General features: G+C 32.1%; 3 protein-coding genes, 1 long non-coding RNA gene and 1 pseudogene across 4 annotated transcripts; 2 read left to right on the forward strand and 3 right to left on the reverse strand.

Moving 5' to 3' along the window:
• Nucleotides 1-4,579: 4,579 nt before the first annotated feature.
• On the forward strand, nt 4,580-6,665 carry LOC106413250 (annotated as a pseudogene).
• LOC125577682 (putative F-box/FBD/LRR-repeat protein At4g13965) lies at nt 6,027-10,407 on the forward strand. The gene is made up of 3 exons (XM_048739287.1): nt 6,027-8,831; nt 8,912-9,046; nt 9,152-10,407. Exons 1-3 carry the CDS (start codon nt 7,833-7,835, stop codon nt 9,434-9,436), a joined length of 1,419 nt encoding a protein of 472 aa, XP_048595244.1. The 5' UTR covers nt 6,027-7,832; the 3' UTR covers nt 9,437-10,407.
• A 2,491-nt stretch (nt 10,408-12,898) lies between these two features.
• Nucleotides 12,899-14,189, reverse strand: LOC125577684. Its single transcript, XR_007316082.1, has 2 exons — nt 13,054-14,189; nt 12,899-12,963 (listed from the first exon to the last, which is right to left on the reverse strand). It is a non-coding gene; the product is annotated as an uncharacterized LOC125577684 (long non-coding RNA).
• A 398-nt stretch (nt 14,190-14,587) lies between these two features.
• Nucleotides 14,588-16,081, reverse strand: LOC106415068 (double-stranded RNA-binding protein 3). The gene is made up of 3 exons (XM_013855684.3): nt 15,607-16,081; nt 15,310-15,529; nt 14,588-15,228 (listed from the first exon to the last, which is right to left on the reverse strand). Exons 1-3 carry the CDS (start codon nt 15,850-15,852, stop codon nt 14,636-14,638), a joined length of 1,059 nt encoding a protein of 352 aa, XP_013711138.1. The 5' UTR covers nt 15,853-16,081; the 3' UTR covers nt 14,588-14,635.
• A 2,346-nt stretch (nt 16,082-18,427) lies between these two features.
• LOC125577683 (probable protein S-acyltransferase 7) lies at nt 18,428-20,878 on the reverse strand. Its single transcript, XM_048739288.1, has 5 exons — nt 20,642-20,878; nt 20,047-20,229; nt 19,640-19,939; nt 19,327-19,560; nt 18,428-19,242 (listed from the first exon to the last, which is right to left on the reverse strand). Exons 1-5 carry the CDS (start codon nt 20,723-20,725, stop codon nt 18,724-18,726), a joined length of 1,320 nt encoding a protein of 439 aa, XP_048595245.1. The 5' UTR covers nt 20,726-20,878; the 3' UTR covers nt 18,428-18,723.
• Between the last annotated feature and the right edge of the window lie 3,948 nt (nt 20,879-24,826).

Genomic DNA, 24,826 nt, shown 5'->3' on the forward strand with positions numbered 1-24,826 from the left:
GAAAAGGAAAGAAGGGAACCAGAAGTCGATGGTTGGTCACGTCTGGATCGCTGATTGGTTTCTGCATCATCTTGCGATTCAGTATCAACATAAACAGGAGCAAAGAACCATCTTTCTAAATCACTATACAATTTTTTTTTCAGTTTACATGTCACTGTGAAAACTGCGATATGCTATGCGAATCAGACGTTGCCATATATATATATTTTTTTTTTTAGATTTAAACTTTCTGACGTTTGAAGATTTTTTTCCTTCGGGGATGAATGACAGTTAATCAACAGTTCATGGGTGCACCAAAATGGTATACGTATCACCAATTGCAGACTGACCATATAAAACAAATTTAATGTACCTCAAAAGAATATTTCGAAAAACGTTTTGGAAAACACCTTGAATACTATAGATATATGTGTTTGTGGGCATGGTGTATATACATTATGTATACACAAAATGAAAAACATACATTTATACACTATATATAGCTCAAAGTCAGAAACATTATACCTTTACATGATCTTTCATGTCGTGTCTCTCTTATTTGGATGAAGGTTAATGTCTGAGATGAGAGAGAAGAACATATAAGGACAGCCAAAGAGACTGCCTAGTATCTTTATAAGCAAGATCATTAGTTGAGATAACCTATATAAATTCATCTTTCAAACATGATACCATGACCATCTTAATTCTCAAAGAAGTAGGAAAGTCATCCTTGGCTAGCAAATATGATTCTCCTATTCATCTTTGACATCTCCTTCTAAACGATGCCTCCACTCAGTCCCTGATGCAGCGTGGATCATATTACTTATGGGCTTTGGTTTTCCTTTTTTCTTTTGGTGTTATCTTTTTTTCATGTAAGTTTAGTTATAATTCATTTTCTTATAAGGAATAGGGTTTTTATTTAGCTATATAAAGAAAAGATCCCTTGACTTGTAAGGGTACGTTATATTTTGATTATTAATTTAAAGAGCTTTAGTTTCTTTCAATCGGCTAGAACATAGGTGTTCTCAACGATCACAAGAAGACTTTGATCTTAAAAATTATCATACTAAATAGGATCATCGTGTTATCATAGCGTGATCTACATAAGTTGGTATCAGAACTACATCAGTTGGAATAATAATCTGGCTTTGATACCACCCGAAGCTACGATAACACTAATAATCTTATTTAATCTAAGAATACCTAATAATCAATGTTTTTTTTAATTCATTGAGATCTTTATAGATCTACCGAAAACAAAGAACAAAGAGAAAACTTTCAACTTTTATTAATTGAATTATAAACTGAATACAAACTTAAACATAAGAAATATATATATAAACCATAAAATCGTAAAACAATAAAAAATTTATCTAAATTTAATATAATTAATAAAATAAATAATAAGATATTTGTAGCAAATGTATTTTCGTATAAGGCTTCATCAAAGATGGATCAAACGATTAATTTGGTCGTAAATTTATATTAAATTTTATGTGGATTCAAAAAGATAGAAAGAAAAATAGGTATAACATGGATGAAAAAAGCATGTCAAAATAGCCAAGGAGACTGCCTGAAACCTAACCCACAAAGATTCAATATGATTTTTGAATTATTATACTTCATCAATGCATAATAATCCAAAACCCATCACTTAAAATTGAATCATGGAGATAAAAAAGAGCAGGCAAGTCATCCTTGGCTACTAAACATGACTCTTTTCGCCATGTTAGACCTCTATTTCTCATTATACACTTCACTACTGTCTGTGTTTGTAATCATTTCTCACATCCATTTGCCATCTTTTTATAACCCTTGAGAAGGAATATTTTGCCTATTGATTTCTCTAATGAATCTTTTCTGTATATGGGCTAAATATGGTCACTTCTCCATGACCGGAATATATTCCCCTTAATGGACCATTTTCTGGTCATTAAGATAATATTTGTTTCTTTGTCGGTCCATTTTATAAATTTTTATATATCGTATTTCATTGGTGGTTATCAGAATCTCCACATGTAGAAACTATTATTTAATAGAAGATAGCTATGAAGTCTTGTGGTCCATCGTCCTGGTCTTAGCGCTTTTTGTCATAGTTATGGTCCTTTGAATTGATGCTTATACCTTCTGGTATGGGCTAGCTGTTCTTGACTTTTTCTCTAACTTAGAAACTTAAATTTATATTCATTTCTTTCAAATATCCAAAATAGGAAAAAAAAAATTTCACGATCTGTTACCTCTAAATCAAAGAATAAGAATACCATTCATTTTCGAAAGTAGTCTATTCTCTTTTCTATTATCCATATCTTTTTCTATACCGATTGTTGAGATTTGATTCGGTTCGAACATGTCGTTTCGGTAAATCTTTGCAAATACTAAATTGAGTTCATGTGCACGTCTTGGTAATATTTGTAACAAGTTCTCTAGTATACAGATATCAACTGTAGCAAAATAATTCTAAGGCAAAAAAGTTTTTCATAGAGACGAAAACAAAGCAGGACATGAACAACACCGCCTTTTGAAACAAGACCACAGACTCACAAAACCGATGTAGTTATACTCATCAAAATACGAAACATGCATTTATTCATCAAAATAGAGAATTTGAAACTAACCAACTAAAGAATATACATAAACTGACTACTGTATTCATGCAGTTACATGACATTCATTATTTGGTTTAAATTTTAAACATATACTAGATATTGACCCGACCTTAAAAGGGCGGGTATATTTTTTGTTTAAATTTTGTTTAAATTTTAAATTTCTATATTTTTGTTTTTTTTTTTGTAATTAATATTAATTTAATTTAATTTAATTGTTGGTAACTATACTAAGTATGTCAAGTTGCATAACTATACACTTGTGCTTTATGCATTTCGGAAATTATTTTTTAGTTTTATTCCAAAAATTTGTGACATATTATATTTTTTCGTAGTTACCTAACATAATTAGTCAAGAATAATCATACAAAAAAATCGATTTGGAATCGATCTGAAAATCAAAGTCTCATGTTCTATTAGACATGACATATATACTCGAAAGATTCTTAAAATGTTATATCCGAAAACTAATATCAAACCCAACCCACACCGAAAATCATGAATTTAATATATTCAGATAAATATATTTACGTAAATGGTTACTATAGTCTTCACTAATTTTTAGTAAAATCACATTTAATAAATAATTTTTTACAGAATAACCTATTTACAATCTGTTAAAATAAATGAGTTTAAACGAATTTTTATTTTTATTAAAAGTTCACTTAAAACCCGTTAAAACCTATTTTAACATCATTTTAATCTAAGATTATATAGGTTTAAACCCGTTAAAACCTATTGTGTAAAACATTCAGAATTTAAATAAATTAATGTCTCGATGAGTAAATCATAACTTTTTGGGCTGAGATGTAAATTATGTTATTGTGGTGTAAAAATGATTTTTTAAAATATATCAAAGTTAATTTTAATCTAAGATTATATAGGTTAACAATTCACATTTGATATAAATCCAAAAAAGAAGGATATTTGTTATTATATATATATATATATAAATGTCAGTAATATACAATTCATGTTTGATATAAACCCAAAAAGAAAGAATATTTGTTAATATATAAATATATATATATATATATATATATATAATTGTCAGACTGTCAGTGATATATTTTTTCAAAAAACAAAATTGTCGGTGATATATATGTGGGTACCGAGAATTTTGGGATGGAAGTTACAAATTATGTGTTGTATAATTTGTTTATTTTGCTTTATTTAAAATGCAGTTATCAAATATTTAATTTATTTTTTAAGTAGATTATATGGAGAAAATAATAGTTGGATTAAACCTTTATTAATTGATTATGTTCATAATTTAATAGAATAGATTTTAAAAACATTTAAATATTTATATATTTTTGAACGTATTATATTAACTGATGTTAGGTCAAATATTAAACGTTTATATTAGGGATTATAAAGGGTATTACATTATGCATAATATATAAGATGGTTATAATTGAGGTAATATGAATAGGCATAACCACATTTGGAAACAACAAAAAAAGTATAATTATTCACATCTTACACGTCGGTTAATCAATGTAGTTGAGAGAAGTGGTCCCACCATTTTCGTTTGATTCTTATGAGTTATATAAGAAGTTACAGTAAGTTGTTTTAAATAAAAATGAATATTATTAATGCAGTTATAAAATAATCAGTTTCTTAAAATTAATTGGACCCTATTTTTATCAATTGGTCATACTGCTGTTTTAATAGAATAGATTATATTTTTCATTAAACTAACTACAAAATTAATTAATAATCTATAAAAAAATCATTTAAGTAAAATATATGAAATTATCTAATATGATTTAAAATATATATTAAATTAATGATATTGAATAATTTGAATAATAAAGGTTTTATAAAAAAATGTGTATCCTCTAACATTTTTGATTCAATTTTATATTATTAAAATAAATAAAAAATCATTTAAATTACATAATAAAATTTTAAATTTCGTATATGTTATATTTTAAATTTTCAAAAACAATTATAAATTAATAAAACTGTTAAAGTCTCAGATTAAAAAAATTGTGATCAATATTTTAAAATTCTTGTTATAAAATACAAATGATTATAAATAAAACCATATAAGTAGGAAAATTCATTTATTTAGATATTGAGATTGAAATATGTATCATACTTGAATTGAATTGATAAAAACTAAATATTTTTACAATTTTAACTTGATCAGTTCACTATAATATATATATTTCACATATCTTTAGTTATTATTTAAAAATTAACTTTTACAAAAACTTATTTATTCAATAAATATTTTATATAATATATTATTTTGCGTAGGAGTCAGATTATTACCTGGTATAATTAATATATTATGTTACCAGGTTGTGTAGATATTTTTTGACAGTATCTTTTGTATATCCCTAGTACTTCGTAATTGATAAGTTTGTTTAGTTAAGCAAATCCATATAAGTTAACATATGCCTTGCTTTTGGCTATACTGTACATCCAAAGAGCGCTTTTAACTCGGGAGAGGCACTTCAGCTACTGCCTAATTGTTCTCTGACGAAAAACAATGAAACGATGGGATATTTTTAGTATTTAATTATTTCTCTCTTATCCTATTGGTTATGAACCGTTCTAGGGTTTTTCTTAAACTGTTAAGCTCCAGTGACCAACTGAATGTATGCTCTTTGTTTTATTAGTTTGAGAAAAGGAGGTGTTGTGAATGAGGATAGGATCAGTAACTAGCCTGAAGCTCTTCTTCTCAATATATTGTCTTTTCTTCCAATAAAAGATGTCGTAGCCACTAGTGTTCTGTCTAAAGAATGGAGGTTTCTTTGGAAGATGGTGTCTAAACTCGAGTTTGGTTATGAAAGCTATCAAAGCGAACACGAGAGATTTTCAGAGATTGTTTACAGGCTTTTACTTTCCAATAAAGCTCCGGTGTTAGAGAGATTGCAAATATCTTTTATTAGATTGGGTTGTGGTGCTGTGGATGTTGGAATGTGGATTGGAATTGCTTATGCACACCATGTGCGTGAGCTGGAACTCAATGCTACATCTAATAATAGAGAGACGTTTAGATTTCCTAGAAGCTTGTATAACTGTGAAACACTAGAGACCTTGAAACTCCGTGCATGGGTCCTTGTAGATGTCCCTTCTCAGGCTTGTCTGAAGTCCCTTAGAACTCTTCATCTTCATTATGTGGATTACAAAGACCATTCATCCTTTCCTAACCTCTTATTTGGTTGTCCCAATCTTGAAAATTTGTTACTGCGCCATAATCAATATTATGGGCAGATTTTCACTATTGCAGTTCCATCCTTACGAACACTAACAATTTATGATTACAATGATGAAAAAGATTTTGTGGGCTATGTGATAAATGCTCCTTCTTTGGTGGGTTTAAGGCTCTTAACTGTTGTCTGATTGAGAATGCACCAGAGTTGGTGGAGGCAAATATTGATAAGTCTCTAAGATAACTAACGAGAAGCTTCTGGTATCTCTCACTTCAATCAAACGTCTTTCCTTGGCTTTGTCACCCTTGGAGGTAAGGGTTTTTCTTGCAATCTATTAGTTACTTTCTGTTAGTACATTCCTTATGTTTTAATATGGTTTCATGTGTGTATATGTATATATGAAGGTTAGATTCCCTACTGGTCGTATCTTTTATTAGTTGGTATATTTGGAGCTTTCTACACATAAAGCCCAATGGTGGAATCTACTTCTGCTCATGCTAGATAGTTCTCCTAAATTACAAGTCCTTAAACTCATTAATGTAAGCATTTCAAGTTCATTCATTAGATGTTTTTGCAATATTTTATGGTAATGTGCATTGTGTTTTCCACCCCTCGTTGGTCCAGAAATGGCTTTGTGAGAAAAATTGTCTGGTGGCCTACAAGAAATGGAATCGAGAAAAGAATGTTTATGCACGGTTGTTGCTGATCAATCTCGAGACATTTGTGTGGAATGGCTACAAAGAGCACCTAGAAGAGGAGAAAGTGGTAGTGAAGTATAAACTAAGAAATGCAAATCGTTTGAAGAGAGCAACTTTCTCCCCTTAACTGGGACGAGAGACTTGACATGCTTGAGGAGTTGAAAAGTGTTGTTAGGGCTTCGAATTCACCATGTAAGCTTATTTTGTCAGAATGAAAACTTTTGAATATTACTAAGAGAGTCTTGGTTGTTTCCATAAATCACTTCTAACTATGGAGCTTTACTCTAATTGTTTTTTATATCGTTTTTTTGTGGAGGTTGAGTTCTAGTATGGCCTTCGTTTGACCGTTTGGAGATGCAAACGTTAGTTAATTTACTATGCTTTTTTAGATCAAATATATATGTAAATCTGTTTTGGATATGTTGCGTTTTGATTGACTTTTGACAGTCTGGTAAGAAAAAGAACCTCAACTTTTATCTGTTGTCTCGATGATATCTACAATAATAAGGTTTGTGATCTTATAGGTAGCTGTTAGCTTGTTGGCATTTGGAAATATGTAACAGAATACTTAACTAAGTTCATAATATGACCAGAGATAATAAAAAAACAGCAATAAGCATGAGGCGAGAGATCGATACCAAAGAGAACATACACCAAAACTTTCCCACCAGTTTCTTGCTTTTCAAGAAAAGAACATTATGAACATGTATATTCGTTACCCAGAACGTTTACCACGTCGTGAAGCTTATATCAAGATAGTACAATATTCAACATATATTTTGTGAAATAATCTGCGTTATGTAGTTTTGTATGATTTCAAATTGGTAATTTTAATATTATCCAGTAATCTTTATTTTAGTCGGATAATCTTCAAACCCTATACCCATATGTGGGCCCAACAAAGAAAAAGGGTAGCCTATGGAGTTGATTATAGTTTTCTTTAATCATAAGAGTTGACTATAGTTGTTATTACTTCTCATGCGGCAGCATTAGTCAAAAAGAAGAACATAAAAAGCCCTAAACTCCGCCGTCTAATTCTGCCACCTCGATCTCAGCCCTGCTACCTACACGGTACAGCAAATTATCTAGATTATCACCAAATAGTTATCTTTATTAATTAACTACGATAATTTTGTAGTTAATTACGGTAATTTTGTTATGCAAAAAAACACTACAATAACGTTGTTACATTTTATGGTTTTAGTTTAGAATAGGTTTTTAGTTTTGGAGTTTTGTCGATCTTCATTGTTTTCGTGTTGGTGAAGCTTTCTATCAATACTGCACAAAATTCAAGCAGCTGATTCATCTCGCGTGTGTTTGGAGTTCGTCAGAAAAGCGTTTTAAGCAAGCTTAATTCATACACAACACAAAAAATATCTTCAATGAAACGGCAGAGGTCAGTTTCTTTGGATGTTTTAGATGTTCTTAAATTTAATCTCCATAACTCAAAACCAACTAGTGTTTTTTTGTTTGTTCAACTTAATTTTTTGTCTTTTGACAGCAAAAGAGTTGCTGGGAGCATGAGCAATCAAGACCTTGAGAATGCTGACAGGATCAGCGAGTTGCCTGAGGCTTTGATCCTGCGGATATTGTGTCTACTTCCTATGAAAGTTGCCATCGCCACAAGTCTCTTGTCTAAGCAATGGAGATATCTTTGGAAGTTGATGCCTAAACTCAAGTTTGACTATTTGGATCACAAATGTCAACTCGGGACGTTTTCAAGTAATGCTTGCCGGACTTTGCTTTCACACATGGCTCCGGTCCTACAGAGTTTGTATCTCAATGTTCATCTAGAAAGATGTAATGCAAAGGATACTGGAGTCTTGCTTGGAATTGCACTGGGTCTCCATGTGCACGAGCTGGTTCTCGAAGTTCGATCTAGGAAAGTGTACAAATTTCCTAGAAGCTTGTTTGAAGTTAATACACTAGGTACCTTGAGACTTAGGTATAATGTCCATATGGATGTCCCTTCTTTGGTTTGTTTCAAATCCCTTAGAAATCTACATCTTCACTATGTAGACTACATGGACAATAATTCAGTTACTAACCTTTTGGGTGGCTGTCCTAATCTCAAAACCTTGACGGTGCATAGATATTCAAAGAGCAGTGTAAAGACATTCACTATATCAGTGCCATCTTTAGAGAAGCTATCAATTTATAATAGCAATGGTGGACAACTAGATTGGGGCTATGTGATAAATGCTCCTTCTTTGAAGATCCTAAAGATTAAAGGGATTTGTGGTCTTGGGTTTTGTCTAATCGAGAATGTTATGCAGCTGGTGGAGGCAAGTATCATTGATGTCTCTAGTATATCCAAGGAGAACCTTCTAGGGTCTCTAACTTCAGTAAAACGTCTTTCATTGAGAATATCTCCCTTGAAGGTAGATTTTCTTGCAATTAATTAAGTTTCTTGTTGTCATTAAATTAATTATTACTAATACTAATACTGCTTCATGCATAGGTTACGTTTCCTACCGGTAGCATCTTCGATCAGCTGGTGTACTTGGAGCTACATGCATATAAAGAAGCATGGTGGAATCTACTTATCCTTATGCTTGATAGGTCTCCTAAATTGAAAACCCTCAAGTTCATCAACGTAAATAATGTTTCATCTATATATTAACAATTTTTCCAAAATCGGTTTTAGGTTTGTTGATATAATAATAACGCAACGTTGTCTTTCCTCCCACATTGGTCTCAGAAATGGCATTGTGAAAAAGATTATGTGGATCGTGGGGAATGGAAACAACCAGAGAATGTTCCTAAATGTTTTTGGTTTCTTCTAGAGACATTCATATGGAAAGGCTACAAATGGCAACGAGAAGATGAGAAACAAGTGGCGAAATACGTTCTAAAGAACGCAATTAGTTTGAAGAGAGCATTTTTTTCCTCAAAACGTATCAAGCTTAAAGAGAAAGTCGAGGTGGTCAAGGATTTGAAAAGTGTGGTCAGGGCTTCAAATTCATGCCAGCTTATATTCAGATGAAGAATACATATACGGTATTTTTGTAACTTTTACGGTACTTCCAGTTTAGCAGATTTCTATAGAGATATACTAGATTTTTTTTATCAGAGCTTTAGAAGCGCATGATTTTGTATATAATATTTTAATTTAATGAAACACAAATATTTGATTTTAATTTCTGTTCATATTTGTAGATTGGTTTAATTCTCTGGTAAAAAAATAAAATATGTAACAATTTTAGCATCTAAAATAGTATAGTAGTATATATAATTTACTAAACTTTCATTCCTTTTGATTTATTTTCTGTGTTTCCTACTTTTATAGGGAATTAAAAATATATTTATAATAATTTTATTTTTTGGTTTAGATGATACTACTATATAATTTTTCTTCTAGATGATAATTTATATATATAATAGTATTTGGTTTAAATTATTGAAATTTCACCTGTTTGTTAATAGTAAATTATACATATACATAATATATATAATATTAATCTTTATTTTTATTTTTCAAATTAAAATTGGATATAATTTAAATTTATAAATATAATTTAATGTTTTATGAAATTATTTAATTATCTGCAAAATATAAACTAAAAAGATTTTACAAGATTTTGTACAACAATATATATAGAGCTAAACTTCAAAGATATGGAAATATATTATTAATTAATTATTTTGAATTAATTAACTAAAACTGATTTTACAATATTAACTTTAGTGAATGTCTTGAAATTTTTAAAAAATTAATGGCATAAATCGTAAATAATATGGTAGACAAAGGTTAATTTCATACTATATGTTCATGTTTTTGATAAGACATATATATGTTGAATGTTGATGAGTTGTAGGCGTGTAGTATTCGATGAGTAAACATGGAGAGAAAAAAAAACGGGTATGGTCACAGTAATGGCAGCACAAATACAACCTTATAGCTTGTTGGCATTCTGAACAAAAGTCTGGGAAACAGATTTGATGAGTAAAGAAACTAGTTAAGAACGGTAAAAACAGAGAAGCAGTGAAAGCTTCTGACCACTAACTACTAGACCGAAGATCTCTGTATTGATTTGGTGAAGAAAATGTATTTCTTAGATGAAACTCCATAAAGGATGTCATATCTAATTAATACGAGCCGTTGTTGTCACATGTAATCTAATTGTAGTGTTGTTGTCACATGTAATCTAATTGTAGGTCTCTTGTGTTGGGTCTCTTACCGTAATATAAGATACGGTCTCTTAGTTTTTTTTTAGTCTCTTCAGTAAGAGATATAAGAGCATGTTTATTGCAGGTGATTGAGTTTCTTAACGTAATATAATATACAGTTTCTTACCTTTTAACTAAAAAAACTAAGAGACGTCTCTTATATCTCTTATTTAAGAGACGTCTCTTAGTTTTTTTAGTTAAAAGCTAAGAGACCGTATCTTATATTACGCTAAGTGATCCAACCTAAGAGACTTACAATAAACATGCCCTAAGAGACGTCTCTTAGCTTTTTTAGTTAAAAACTAAAAGACTGTATCTTATATTACGCTAAGAGACTCAACCTAAGACAACTGCAATAAATATGCTCCTATTAATTAGATATGACATCCATATTGCATATTGTTAATAAAATAATGCATATTGTTAAGGAAAAAAAATGCTTTCTCCCATATTTTCAGTCTAAACCTCAATTTGTTAAGTTGAAGAACGATGACCCCGTTAAATCAAACCGAGACAACGATATACCAGAACTCTTTAACACAAAAACGTTATATATATATATATATATACATAGACACGTCTTGGTGTATACCACCATTTTGGTGTTTATTACTTTTTAATTAGAATGTATTATTGTTCTAGTTTATAGTTGTAATTAAATTTATGATTATAACAATGCTGCCCCTGGATTCGTCTTGGCGCGTCCACCTAACGCGCCCCCAATTTCTATCCCTAACCCTAACTTCCTTCGTTTTCTCCTTAGCCTCTGTCTTGCCTCTCCAGCGTCTCTAGGCGTTGCGAGAGGGCTCACGATGCTCCCGTCAAGTCCAACTTCCTCTCTGTCGTGGTCCGTTGGTGATGTGTCTCAATCTCTGGTGCCGTTGTACGCATTTTGTGGCTCTGTCTACAGTGCTGTTACGAGTCCGGGGGTTCGTGTCTAGGCTCTCTGGGACTGGGTTAACAACACGAATCTTCTTTCCACTGGTGAAGGTGACTCCTCTCCCAACATCAAAATAACCTCGACGGCGAGGTTCCTAAACGTCGCCTCTTGCCATCATCGATTCAAAGGTAAATTGAGTTTGCTGCGTCTAAGATGAGGTCCCAGGACCGCAGATCTCGCTTGATGAGATGATTCTCCTTTCGGGTCGATCTAGACGTTCTGGCTATTGAGTCGATGCTCTTGTTAGCTCCTCTCCCCCCCCCCCCTCCCTTTGCAGTTGATTGGCGTTTCTTGGGAGAATGGGTTTGATCTGCAGGTTTAAACGAGCATGGGAGTGGTGTTTTTGAGCTCTTCGAGATCAGGGTAAGCACCTTGCGGCTGGAGGAGGGAGTAAGACCCAGGAAATGGTGATGCTGCCCCTTTCCATTAATTGGCTTAGAGGACGAGCGGTTAGGTTAGTTGAGCGCTATTAAGCTCTTGTGGTTTTGTGTTGTCCTGTCTGTACCGGATTTTGGGTTCAGTGTTTGTCCAGCCCGGACTTAGAGGGCGGTCCTTGAGCGGGCTTGTCTCTGTGTCTCAGAGGAAGGTATTGGTTCAGGCAGTCGGATGAAACAACTTCCAGCCAGCATCGTGTCCCTTGATCTCTGGGTTTCGGTCTTCCCATCTGCCTACATTGTTTATGTCCTTTCACCCGACTCTTAAGTTTGTATCGATCCTTGTTGTCCTATTCGCTCCAAGGCATAACGGTTTCAGGTTCGATTGTCTTCTTGATTACATGTTTTTAACTTTTTTGCCCTGTAATTAAGCATAGAGGTCTACAGTTTGTTTTAACATCTTGTAAACTTCAAAGTTCATTTCGTAATGATATTTACCTTTTAGCAAAAAAACAATGCTGCCCATGAGCCCCTGATATTACATGGGGCGTAAGCTAAAAAAAACTACACCTGTAAATTGGTACATTAAAAAAAACATTTTAAGTGAAAAAGGATACTGGAATTCGCAACCGTTTCATTCCATATGCATATATAATCAACTCTTCAAAAGGATAATTTTGAAAAAAATGGCCAAATAATTATGTATTATATGGAAGGCCAAAGCACGTACATCCTTGGCATGCTTGCCCTCAGGACAGGCTCTGATTACATGTATAGTAAAGCTATTTCATATCCAAACCCCAAAAAGAAAATACTGCATGCATGTGAAGTTTCTAACCGAGTATGTTAGCGTTTCCGATTTTCAAACTGGTTTTTATAAACATTGAAGATCTAATACAAATTTTCCCCTCTGGAGTTACTTAACGCAACCTTTTAAACATGCAAATTTTGTGTGTGCTTTTTGTTTCGTAGATTCCACCTTGTTTACTTCTGATATGTTCTTGTTCCGTGGCAGATCATCAACGACGTCTACACATATAATAATCAAACGTAGTTTAGTTTCTACCACAGAAAAGCCTATATTTGACTAAGAAACATAAGTAAATAAACGAACTTAACTGTCATCATTAGGATCACGAGGGAAAACACAATAAATACGAAAACTAGGAGATGGTGAAAGTTTGTGCTCGTCTCCTTTCTCTTCTTGTGCATTTTCACGTACGTCTTCCTCCTCCTTACATGCCTTTTCACCACCAGTTTTGGACCTTTTGCTATGTGTAGACAATTCGTGATCTAGTGTGATGCTCTCAGAAATTTCACTATCTTTACCGATAGATCCTCGGCGAGTTATCAGTTTATAATCTCCTCCTTCATTTGTCTCAGGCCTTGAAACAACACAACCCATGTTGTTGTAAAAGCCGGAGCATGGGTAAAAAAATAATAGTTGATGAGAAAGAAAAAAAAAACCTAAAGGAAGATTACATCCATTGACACTAGGGGAAAGAAAGTCAAATGGTTTTTCTTTTTACCTAACACAACAAAAGAACCACAGATTTCATGGGAGATTCATATCCTTTGAATTCTCTTAACTAAAATAAGAAAATTATAGAAAAACTTTCTTTTTTAGCAAAGTTGGATATATCTTCTAAATCATTCTATACCAAGACCATTAATTCATCATCGTTACAAGATAGGTTTCAGTAAAAAAGAATAGAAGTTTTTCAAGTGTTTTTGCTCTAATTAAGATGCTTGAGCCAGAACAATGTTAGATACCTAGCATATATAATGTTATTCAGATGATTAAAATAGAACAGCACATCATCGTATAAACCGGGATCTAGAACCTATTGATTATGGCATGGCTCTCAGATATTCCGGTTATGGGTAAGAATAGTTCGGTTTCAGGTAAATCGGGTATAGTGATTTTGTATCTATCTAGGACCGTCGACCAGTTCTGGGTCAATCGGTTCGATTATAAAATACCAGTATTAACCCAAATATATTTTATTTTATTTTTTAACAAAAGTTATATATGTATTTATTATGTAAAAGTAGTTACAAATAAGTTAAAGTGGTCTAGTAATTTGAAAATGCCAAACTTGTCTTTTGAAAATATAGGTTTCGGTTTAAATGAATATCCAATTGGTTTTGTGTAATTACTGGACCGCTACCCAGTACAGTTCTCTATAACAATATCCACCGATGACCGATCAAGTAAATAGCCGATAACCGAAGCGATCCAAACAGGTCAGTTTCAGGTCGGTTCCAATTCGGGTTTTAAATCCCAGCCCTATTACTGATTGGGAGTTGGTACGGTTTTGATATCAGAAAAAAAAAAAAGAATCAAACCGGTCAACAAAAAGTCAATAATTTCTGTTTACGTAGCCGTTTAACCGTTTTTAGACGAAAACAAATTATTTTGAAAAAAAATTAGCCTTTATTGAGTGAGAGGAGGAAGGAGACGCAGAGCAAATCGGTGCATTAATGGCGAAAAACAAATGCCATTAATTGTTTTTATTTCATCTTCCTATCCTCTCTTGGTGTAACATTTATTGCTCTCTCTCTTTCACTCTCTGACTGTTTTTTCCTCTGTTCTATGTGCAATACAGAGCATTGAAGTGATGTCAGACTCAGACCGTTAATTTTCAAAAAAAAACAAAGTCAAGGAACACGACGAGCATACAGAACAGACTTTCTCTAATCATAGCATGGGTTGATCAAAAGGTACGATCTTTAAACATGGGTTCGATTCTAATCTCAGAGGCTTCTTCTCTTGGTCTCCACTTCCCAGTGAGCTTGGAGCAGAAGAAGGACTAAGTTTCGGTGGAGGAGCTGAACAAACTGGGATCACTGATCTAATATGAACAGCTGGAGCTAGTTTCTGAAACCCTCCTCCTCCTCCTACAAACATTTCTGGAAATGGCAGAAGCTTGCTGTAACAGTTTGTTCTCTCCATTGATGACGACGATATTATCCCTGCATGTTCTTGAGACTTCTCTAGCAATGATTTGACTCTGTATTGTTGTTGTTGGAGATTCAATCTTGATGGTAATGTTTGGTGGTGCTTCAATGATGATGATGAAGGTTCGTTGGTGTAGGGATTGATCAATCTGAGCTTCTCAGACAAAAACTCTCTTGTGGTTGTTGTTTCTTGTCGGATTGCTCTTCTTCTTGAGTGATGTTGTTCTCTTCTTTTAACTTCTTTTGGTCTAAATCTTGAGAGGACTCTTGCAACTACCTCTCTTTCTTTCTCTTCTTCACCTCTCTTCTCAACCGGAGAGTCCATGCTTGGCACTGTGTGGAGACATTAACAAGATTGAATATTTATTAATTATCAAATTGATTTTAAAAAAAGTTTTTTGACTATTAGTTCACTTCTTCTCAAGGAGAACCAAGCTGTGATGGCAGCATTCTTCTCAGCTTGCTTCTTAGTCTTTGCTGATTCTCCAATAAAACTCATTCCAGCAATCTCCACAGTGCAAGAGAACGTTGGGATGTGACCGGGTCCTGATCTCACACTTGTGTAAACCGGTAGATCAAGACCAGCTCTATGCGCTGTCTCTTGAAGCAGGTTCTTGTAGATCCCTGTTTCATCCTTTGAAAGAACAAATCAAATGAGACGAGAGATGGAGAGAAGAACAGTGCATGTTTTTTGAAGGAAAAGACACTTACAAGAACTCTAGCAGTTAGAGACTTTGAAGGACCCTTTGAAGAGAGAGCAATGAGAGCAACTTCAGCAGCTGTGTGTTCAGCTTGTCTGAGTGTAGAACAATAAGTGGGGCTTTCAAACATTTCACCGTTGAAGTTTACACAAGCTTTGAACCTTGGAGCATGGTCTGGTCCTTCTCTTGTGCAAGTATATGATGGGAGGTTGAAACAGCTTCTCTGTGCAACCTCTTGCAACTGATTCTTATACATTTCTTGGTCTTGAGAAGAAGAGGGAAAGGAGTAGTAGAAAACTCAAAATCAAACCTCAACTTTATCCCTCAAAATTAGTATTTAAGATTTGGTGTGTCTCTTTATAAATGAACAGAAGAGCTTGTCTCTCTCTCATGTGATGGAGTTAAGTCTCTGCAGTGTTAAAAGTGAAATTTAGATGACAGAGATAAAGATGAAAAGAATGGTTTCAGAGGTTATGGCTCCATAACAAATAATAGGGGTGGTCACTTTACTCGATATCTGAAGCCGCATCTGAACCCGAATCGAAATCCAAACCGAAGTGGCAAAATATCCGAACGGGTATTGAATTAGGAGAGATTGGATATCCGAATCCGAACAGGTAAATATCCGAACCCTAATGGATATCCGAAGATAACCGAACATATGTATAATTTACTTTATATTTCTAGTTTACATCTCTCATTTTATATAAAATATTTATATTGATACTACACATACTTTAGTTCATATGATATACATACAATTACGGAGAAAATGATTTGCTACTCACTTAAAATGCATATCAAACTTTTTATTTCAAAAATTAACAAAAAGTTACATCCAAAATTTAAAAAACAATAACCAAATTAATGTTTTTTAGTTTCAAAATGTTATGTTCAAATCTATTAACTATTCAATCTATTAAAAATAAAAAAATTAGTTAAGTGAAAGTTATATTTTTAAATACAAGAAATTTGAGAAATGAAAAATTTAATATTTTTTTTCAAAATCTAAATATTCGAACCCGATCCGAAATAACCGAATCCGAACTAAAAATATCCGAACCCGACCCGAAGTTCAGAAATAACCGAACGGGTTCTACACCTCTATACCAAATACCTGATCCGAACCCGAACGGATACCCGATCGCTCACCTATAACAAATAAAACGTTCCTAATAAAGAGGCTACTAAATGATAATAGTGACATTTCAATTGTACTATGGTCCATTTTATATTGTTACTATGTACATATATATGTCATGTGTCAATACCACATGCAAATATGTCATGTGTCAATACCACATGCAATCTTATTGTCTCTCTTTAAAGATCCTGTCTTTATGATCTGATGTTTATATTGAAAGCTTAGATTGTTTTCATTTCATGAAAATTTAATTTAATCTCCATAACTCATTTGGAGTTTTGGACATTTTATTGACTATCTACAACTCAGCAGAGACCTCAACACTTTCTTATGCAACCTTGTATTATCAACGCATCTAATCTATAAAATTAGAGTTCTATTTTTATCTACTATTAACAAGTAATAGAAGAACCATTTTAAAAATTAGTTAATATGACATATTTGATTATTTACATTAATAATAAACTAAATATAATTTTTTTAAAATTATAACAAAATCTATTGAGAAAAAAATCTAACAAATCTTTCTTAAAATTTTAAATATTTTTATTAAATAACACATTAATTAATTTTGTAATTAATAATATAATATTATTATAAATCAATGTTAACTAAAATTTATCATAAAGCAAGAAAATAAAAATTATATACTATTTTTTATAAATTCTATAATTATATTATGTATTATATAGTATATAAAATAGAAGTGTTATATGAATTAAATATGACAAAAAACTATATTAAATAGGTAAATTAAAAAAAATTATTTTTTAATTGCTTCATTTAAATAAATTATCACTCACCATTAAAAAGGGTTAAAATTTGTAAACTATATAATCTTTTATACAAAAATAAATTTATTAACATAGATTAAACTTTTATATCTATAACTACATATTATCATTTTATTTATTTTGAAACTCTCAACAACATATTGTTGAAAAATGTTTATATACAAAAATATAATAGTATATAATAACCTTTAGATCATATACTATTTTAAAAACATGCTATTAGAAAACTTTGAAATTTTAGTAATTCATTTAATATATTAATGAAAAAAAAAATTATAACTATAATTTTTTTTAATTATAACAAAATCTGTTTAAATTTTTTTAGAAAATATTACCAAAAATTCAAATATTTTTTTATAAAATAATATATTAACTAGATTTTACTCGCACTTCCGTGCGAATATTTTTCATTTTATAAATATATTTAATATTATTACAAATATTTTAAATATATAATTTCTATTTTAATCTTATATATTGTGTAACTCTATAATATTATTGTTTATATTTCTTATTTGGCATTGTTAATATATTATTTTATAAAAAATATATAACATTAAAATTAAAATTATATAGTATTAAAAATGTCAAATAAAAAATATAAACAATAATATTATAGAGTTAGACAATATATAATACTAAAATAAAAATTATATATTTAAAACAATTTTAATAATATTAAATATATTTATAAAATGGAAAATATCTGCACGAAAATGTAAGTTAAAATCTAGTTATGCATCAATCGCAGAGCCATGCTTATAATTCAGTTTCAGCTTCTTGGTGATAACAGAGAAACTTTTTGTCTATACATTTTTTTTTCTTTTGTTTAACAATAAATCATATATATATATATATATATAGTTAAATCATTTAAATGTATGAACACAACAAAAAAAGAACTGTCTGAAAATTTCAGAAGTTCACTCATACCAACAAGTAAAACAACACACCAATTCAACCTTTTTGCTTACTCCAACAAACCCATCATAAACTCTTCTCCTCCACATACCACAACCTTGCAATAACTGATTTTAATCTGAATAATCCAACACAAAAAAAAAGCATTTGAAGATTAAAAAAAAACAGAAGAAAACCACCTCTCAGACTTCCTCTAAACCCTGTATCCACCATCCCTGAACTTCATCTCTGTTCTGTCTTTCTTCCGTGCTAAACCGCGTGTATCTGACTATGTAGGCCGGTTCTCAGTCACTAGACCGCTTCCACTGCTGCTTCCTCCACCGTTCTGGTTCTGTTCCACTACTCTGGCTGCTAACGCCATAACTTCTGGTGACATATCCCAGCTCCCGCTTTTCCTTCCCCAGCTTGACCGCCTCGTACCAAGCCTATCACTTTGTTCATCAACCGTTGTCCTAACGTCCGGAGACAGCTCACCTAACTCACCGTCCCTAACATGTAACCGTTCGTCAGTACCATTTTTGGCGTCACCATGTTCTGAACCCATGTCTGCCCAAACAGCTTTCCTCCCCATTTCAATGTCATCATTGGCTTTACCCATGTTCGGACTCATGAACCCGCCTGCTACAGATCTTGGAGGCAACGGACCTTCACGGTGGACCATCGCTCTAAAGTCATTCTTTGAAGGAGGGATAGCTGATGTAAACGTTTCTCTGAAGTTATTAACCACTCCCTTGTTATGTGGGTTGCTTCTCCGATCATATCTGTATCGAAAATTCTCATATGTAGTCTGCAAAAGACAATAAAATCAACTTATCAAAAAAGATTACTAAAGAGATGATAAGAGGATTGAATTGGTTAGCAATAATATAACCTGGTTTGTGCTGATGAGATACAGATGGAAAGCTGTTAAGCCAGCCACGAACCACATGGCTATGAATGTGTAAACTATCAGAACAATGGAGGCAGGAGTTTTGAGCATCGCCTTCCAGATAGTTGTATGCTCTGACTCCATGATCTTCCTTATGTAAACCCAGCAGAAGGCAAACACATATACACAGAGAAGCGTCGTTGAGAAGATAAACATGAAGAAGAATCTGTAGTTCCTCTGCAACCAACCACCATTGAGAGAATATAAGACGGTTATTTGAAAATTATAGTTTTATGTGGATGTTTTTGCGACTTACCAGACCTATACATTGACCAACCCAAGGGCAGTGATGGTCAAACTTTTCAACACAGTTGTTGCAAATTGAGCAGTGGGAACAGCGAGGCGGCCTGTAGAGCATGCAGGTGTCGCAGTACTTGACCTTGAATATGACTCCATTAACCTCTACTTCCTTAATGCGAGGGAGCCGCAGCTGCGGAGTCTGGCCAGCTCCTGCGTCCATGTTGCTGCTGTCAAGGGGTTCAGGCTCTGGAGGATGAGCGTTTCTCGGGATGATTCCTGGATCTCTTCCGGATGTAAGCAGCAGAAGGATTATATCCTGAGGATACAAAAGGCAATGACACCAATTAAACATCAATGGACATGCCTACTCAGGTCATTGTAACATCAGCAAAAAAATGCAAAAGCGAGAGAAAGTGTAGTTACATAAATGGTGAAGACGACGGCGACAGCTACTATTGATACTCCCCAGTTATCAGAGAAGTCGTCCATTAGATTTCTTGCGACGAAGATGCAGAAAATAGTGACGGGGACGGCAATGAGGCATATCGTCAAAGCCAATGATCTTACGTCTGGTCCGAATACAAATCTTCCTTGTAGAAAGAATATCTGAAAGAGAAAAAAAAAAAAGGTAGAGCTCATCAAATACTGGAAGAAGCATGTCCCTTGAATTGCAAAACTGTTTATCCAAAGTAACTCAATTTATCATTGAGATATGACTACTCAGTGATAATCACATATTAAGACTAAAGTTAAAGTTCCTTGTTTGAGCTTAAAAAGGGTAAAGCTTATGCAACCAAAGGGGAAACCTTTTGACAACCTAGGATGAACACTTGTTCAGATTCCTTGAGAGACAGACGGAACCCAAGGTTCCCAATTTGAATTAGGTCGAAATTGGGACAGAACTAATCTAAGTCCAATTATTAACTGAGAGCTAAACAAGCAACTAATCAACACTAGTAAGTGAGTAGCTCAAAGAACAACAGAAAGCATAAAAAATGAAGGAATAAAAAAAACTCACGTTGCTGCCTTTCCAAGTTTGATAAACCCTTAAATCACCGTTGGATCCAGAACCGGACCGCTCGGGAGGAGGTACTACATACATCTCCTCAATCCTCAATTTCAATTTTTTCTTCACTCGACGGCGTCGTCACGAGCTGTGATACTCTCCGGCGAATAGATTCTTCAGATTCCGGCGAAGTAAGCCAGCGAAAAATAAGGGTTTTTTTTTTTAATTGGGACTTGCCCCCCCCCCCCCCCCCCCCCTTCTCCCCCAAGTCTAATGGTGGGCCCGTTCCCTCCCCCCACACTCTTTTCCTTTTTTTGTTTTTTATATATTAAAATATAACTGTGACTGTTCTCTATCTACTGTCACCGTCGTTTTAGTCTTTTTTTTTTATTTTGACAGCCGAACAAGTAAATATCAGGTGACGTGTCATTAGGCTAATGGTGCGTCAATTAGTATAATGTATGTCAAATGCCTAGGTGGTGTCTGAAAGTTATTGAGACCAAAATTTATGTGTAATTTTAATAATTCTATAAGTTGATAGATTTTTAAAAGCCAAATAGATTTAAAAGATATTGTATGAATTTTATCAAATATTTTGTATTGACTCTCATTGATTGTTATTGACTATCATAGATTTTATATTTTTTTTTCTCAAAGAAAAATCTTAAATATACAATCTTTTTTTAGAAAATTTACAAATCTTATATATATATATATATATATATATATAACACATATGTATTACAACACGAAACCTCACCAGCATCATCTTCTTTCATGTTACATATCTAGAACACATTCTTTTTTTTTCTGACAAATCTAGAACACATTCAAAGACTAACGAAAGTAGAAGAAGAGAAACAATTTCATAATGTATAAAAAAAAAAAATTCTCAACATCAATACTTCTTAAGGTGTCATCATTGATGTCTGAATGAGATGAGAAGAGAGAAGTGAGAGATGTTCGCATGTGAATATGTTTTTTTTACATGGATTTTTAAAATCTTGCTAGTAAACATGGTATTTTCAAAATCTAGTTTCATGATAAAAGTATAGAGAATTTATATCCCAACAACAATAAAATTTAATAGAATTGCAAAATCAATGGCAACTAGACTTTTCGAATAATAAAGGATTTGAATGGAATTTTAGAAATTTCAAACTAATAGCAATTAATTTTACTAAGATTTTAAAAATCCATAAACCAATAACCATGAAATCTCAAAATTTTTATAACTCATCTAGAATTGGTCTACCAATAACCTCCTCTAAAAAAAGTTTTTGTTCGATTTAGTACTATATAATATTATTATATATGCTAATAGTGATTAATTATGAAAGTAAAATAAAAAATTATCTTTTTTTAGCAAAAGAGAAAAGGTGGAAAATAAAAACAATGATGATGGCCAACAGCAGATCATATGCATGCATTTGGTTGGGTTTACTTATGATGGACTGGGCTTAAAATTATGTCCATCGTAATATTTTAAATTTTGTAAAGCATTTTATAATTACTTATTAATACATTCATTACTAACGTAAAGACTATAATGATAATTTATTGTTTATGTTTTCATTTCGCAAATATTATGTATTATAAATATTGTAATTGTTTTGTGTACACTATGTTTATTATTAATATAAATAAACTTTAAAATTACTCAATATTTTTTTCAATTATATAAAATTAAAAATTAATTGATTAATATTTAGTTATGTGTTTTTTTGTTTTTTATTTTAACTTTTTTATTAAAAGATATTTTTCAGATAACAACACAATATATATATATATTAATTATCCTTTTTAGTTAAAATATATTTTCTAGATTCTGGATAATTATTATTAATTTAATCACTTATTTAATCAAATAAATTTTAATATATATTTTTATTAATTTATATATTTTATTCATTAAGGATATAAGCGATATTAATCTTTATAATTTTTAACTTAGAGGTTAAATGCAAAAAATCATTTTGCAAATAATAGTACAGATAAATGACTGATTATAGTTTGACATTCAACTACGAATGTCTAAAATAATACCATGTGGACTAAAATATGTTTTCGGATTATGACCATAACTAAAGAGAAAGAAGCGTTTTGCAATTTTATGAACATGAGAAGACAGAAAATAAAAATATCATGACCGAAATACTTTTGAACTTTAAAAATAAATTTCAACCATCGGAAAGAGATCTACTAAGTAAAATAACTATTCGTAAGAAAAGAAAATGGAACAATAAATGAAAGAATTAGAAAATAGAGTTATTAGTGGAATAGTGGATTCCAGTCTTATTTATTCATGTACGTTTTAAAAAGTACAACAAATTGATAAAATTTACAAAGAATTTATATATTCATAAAGAAAATGGAATGTGTGGAATTAATTTAAAAGTTTGATTTATTTCCCTTTGTCAAAAAAAAAAAATCCATTGTAACTGGTAAATTTTTGATGAAATGGAATGATACCTTTGAAATAGATTTATCCCAAAAAAAAAATATTCACTTGTATTTTTAGTCTGTTGAGCAATAACATTCATTGTATTAGATTTTCTTATGAATGATGCTTGTTTTAATACAAATTGTTATGATATGTTTATCGTTTGATTTTTTATAGACGGCTTTAAGTGTCTAGTTATCAAAATATACTTTTGATAGTTTTTTTCCAAAGAATAGTAGATTAATTAATTAATTTTTATAGCTATTGAATAGTTATCTTCGCCAATGAAACGCCAATATTACATTTAACCAATGCCGAATGTGAGTTTTCTCGACATGAAACTCTTATTATACCCAAGCAACGTAACAAACAAGTAAAGCTTTTTTAACAAAAAAAACATAACTAATCAGTAAATACATATAAAACATTTGTTCAATTTCAATTCTGTGTTTATGGAACTGGCGCTGGCGGCTCATTGCTCTTCCTCCTTTAACGCCACTCAGCCCATTACATAGCCTCAGCAACAGCTTTTTCTATATTGCAATCTTTATTTTCTTCTTAATAACAGTCAATTACATTTTCTTCTCAATATCAACAGCTTTTTCTATATCGCAATCTTTATTTTCTTCTTAATAACATTCAATTACATTTTCTTTTCAATAGCTTTTTCTACTCATCGTCCATACCGAATGCTCTTTTCTTCTCTTTTCTCGCCACTTAACTAGGTCATCTAGAGCGTCGAGTACTTTGCTGATCATTGGTCTAGAGATTGCTTCTTCTCCCATACACATAAACGCCAATATAAGAGCTCTTCTCACAGCTTCTTCCATGCCAAGACCTTGTATTGTTAACATCAGATCTAAAATCTTCCTCATGTTGTAGTCCTTGATCAATGGTAGTCTCTGTACAAAAAAAGAGAGGCAAAACTGTTAGAATGGTGATGATATAAAAAAGCCAATATTATTCAATGAATTACCCATTGTACAAGTATACGTTGTGGACCCAATGATGCGTCCCTAATAGGTTTACAAAGCTATTAATATCAGATTTTAGCGTGGGTTCCCCGTTATTAGCATACTCGGGTGCATGGATGAAGCTGTGAGAAGAGCGCTTATATGGGCGTCTATATGTCTGAGAGAAGAAGCAAATACTAGGACAACGATCAGCCAAGTAGTTGACGCTCTAGAGGTCTTAGTTGAGTTTATGGCGAGAAAAGAAAAAAAAAAGAGCATTCGATGTGGACGAGGAGTAGAAAATGAAGAAGAAGAAGATTTTATAGAAAAGGGCTGTTTGTGAGGCTAATAAATGAACTGAGGGTTTGAGAGCGTTAAGGAGGAAGAGGACTCCATTGTCACTGTGGAAACAGCTACACAAACACTCTGCTTTTATAAGAAAAGAATGGTACTTATGCAGGGGTAGGGGGATTCGAAGGTTGAGTGCATGGGTGTACCAAAATGGTACGTTACACCAATTGCAGGAAAAGATCAATTATTTGTGGAAATAATCTGTACTAGGTAATAACTCGCGACTTGCGCGGAATATGATTATTAGTTTCGTTATTTTTAATAAAAACACATTAAATATGTTTAATCTGGATATCGGTTTGGTTTTAAGTTATTTTTTGGTTTTTAATCTCCTAAAATATAACTATTATTTTAAATTAATATTTATTTTGGCTTATTCGGTTAGAATGTTTGATATTTTAGTTTTTTTCGGTAAAAGCCAAAAATTACTATTATTTCTTTATTGTTATA

This window comes from Brassica napus, chromosome A9, assembly GCF_020379485.1.
Source record: "Brassica napus cultivar Da-Ae chromosome A9, Da-Ae, whole genome shotgun sequence".
NCBI classification, from domain to species: domain Eukaryota; kingdom Viridiplantae; phylum Streptophyta; class Magnoliopsida; order Brassicales; family Brassicaceae; genus Brassica; species Brassica napus.